Genomic DNA, 1,978 nt, shown 5'->3' with positions numbered 1-1,978 from the left:
TGCTGGGGAGGCTGAGGCAGGAGAATGGCATGAACCTGGGAGGCAGAGCTTGCAGTAAGCCGAGATCGCGCCACTGCACTCCAGCCTGGGCAACAGAGCAAGACTCCATCTCAAAAAAAAAAAAAAAAAGAAAAAAGGCTGGCATTGACAAAAATCATTGAGAAATAGGGACAATGAAGTGGGAGAAAGCAGACAACTCAACAGTGGGGACAGTGGGAGTGATGGTCTGTTAGGACATTCAGACCTTATAGAGTCTAAGTAGAAGAGAGGGAGAAGGGTCTCACAGCAATGACAAAACACTGAGGAGGATGCATATCCCACCTCCATGGCTCCTGATATAAGAGGTGTAGGACATTAAAACGGTCCTCCCCACAGCCCCAGAGTCAAAGCCGGTTCCCAGCCCAGTCCCGTCCCGCAGCAGCCTGCCTCGTCTTTCCTTTCAACATGACAGATGCCGCTGTGTCCTTTGCCAAGGACTTCCTGGCAGGTGGAGTGGCCGCAGCCATGTCCAAGATGGCGGTAGCGCCCATTGAGCAGGTCAAGCTGCTGCTGCAGGTGCAGCATGCCAGCAAACAGATCACTGCAGATAAGCAATACAAGGGCATCACAGAATGTGTGGTCCACATATCCAAGAAGCAGGGAGTCCTGTCCTTCTGGCGCAGTAACCTGGCCAATGTCATCAGATACTTCCCCACCCAGGCTTTCAACTTTACCTTCAAAGATAAATACAAGCAGATCTTCCTGGGTGATGTGGACAAGAGGACCCAGTTTTGGCACTACTTTGCAGGGAATGTGGCATCAGGTGGTGCCGCTGGGGCCACATCCTTGTGTTTTGTGTACCCTCTTGATTTTGCCCTTACTCGTCTAGCGCCGATGTGGGTAAAGCTGGAGATGAAAGGGAATTCCGAGGCCTCGGTGACTGCCTGGTTAAGATCTACAAATCTAATGGGATTAAGCGCCTGTACCAAGGCTTTAACGTGTCTGTGCAGGGTATTATCATCTACCTAGCTGCCTACTTCTGTATCTATGACACTGCAAAGGGAATGTTTCCGGATCCCAAGAACATGCCCATCGTCATCAGCTGGATGATCACAGAGACTGTCACTGCTGTTGCTGGGTTGCCTTTCTATCCATTGGACACCATTCGCCACCGCATGATGATGCAGTCAGGGCGCAAAGGAACTGATATCATGCACACAGACATGCTTGACTGCTGGAGGAAGAGTGCTCGTGATGTAGGAGGCAAAGCTTTCTTCAAGGGAGTATGATCCAATATTCTCAGAGGCACAGATGGTGCTTTTGTGCTTGTCTTGTATAATGAAATCAAGAAGTACACAAAAGCTGTTTTCTAGGATTTTTCTCCCCGTGAACAGGCATGTTGTATTATATAACATGTCTTGAGCATTCTTGACAGACTCCTGGCTGTCAATTTATCAATGGAAACTATTTGCTGGTTGAAAATGAGAAGCAATAATGTTCATCTGACCAGATTTCTCTTAAAGCCATTTCCATGATGGTGAGGATGGGACTCTTTTTTTTTTTTAATTTCAGTTACTCTTGACAAACAATAAATTTGGAGAAATAAAAATATCTAAAATAAAAGAAGGCCCTTACTTGAGCAGGAACAAAGCTGTGTGCACAAAGTAATTTTAAAAGAACATGAACTGGGGCTGGGCGTGGTGTTTCAAGCCTGTAATCCCAGCATTTTGGCAGGCCGAGGCAGGAGGATCACTTGAGCCCAGGAGTTTGAGAACAGCCTGGGCAACAAAGTGAGACTCCCGCCTCTACAAAAATTTAATTTTTTTTAACTCAAAAGAACATGGACTGCAGAATTATATACAAAAGTAAATTTTAAAAGAAAACAAAAAACAAGTTAATTTTTTAACAATGAGAGAATGAATAAGTATATGGATTGGTCTTATAATGGAATACTATACAACACCAAAAATAAGCTGAGCTATGATGATCTAACATGATT

At 45.3% G+C, this 1,978-nt stretch overlaps 1 protein-coding gene across 1 annotated transcript; it reads left to right on the top strand.

Moving 5' to 3' along the window:
- Positions 1-420: 420 nt before the first annotated feature.
- On the top strand, positions 421-1,126 carry LOC105464825 (ADP/ATP translocase 2-like). The gene has a single exon (XM_071077400.1). It carries the CDS (start codon positions 445-447, stop codon positions 1,006-1,008), a length of 564 nt encoding a protein of 187 aa, XP_070933501.1. The 5' UTR covers positions 421-444; the 3' UTR covers positions 1,009-1,126.
- Positions 1,127-1,978: the final 852 nt, after the last annotated feature.

This window comes from Macaca nemestrina, chromosome 13 (assembly GCF_043159975.1).
Source record: "Macaca nemestrina isolate mMacNem1 chromosome 13, mMacNem.hap1, whole genome shotgun sequence".
NCBI lineage: Eukaryota > Metazoa > Chordata > Mammalia > Primates > Cercopithecidae > Macaca > Macaca nemestrina.
The sequence above is the reverse complement of the archived record's forward strand: the minus strand, read 5'-3'. Positions and strand labels throughout refer to the sequence as shown.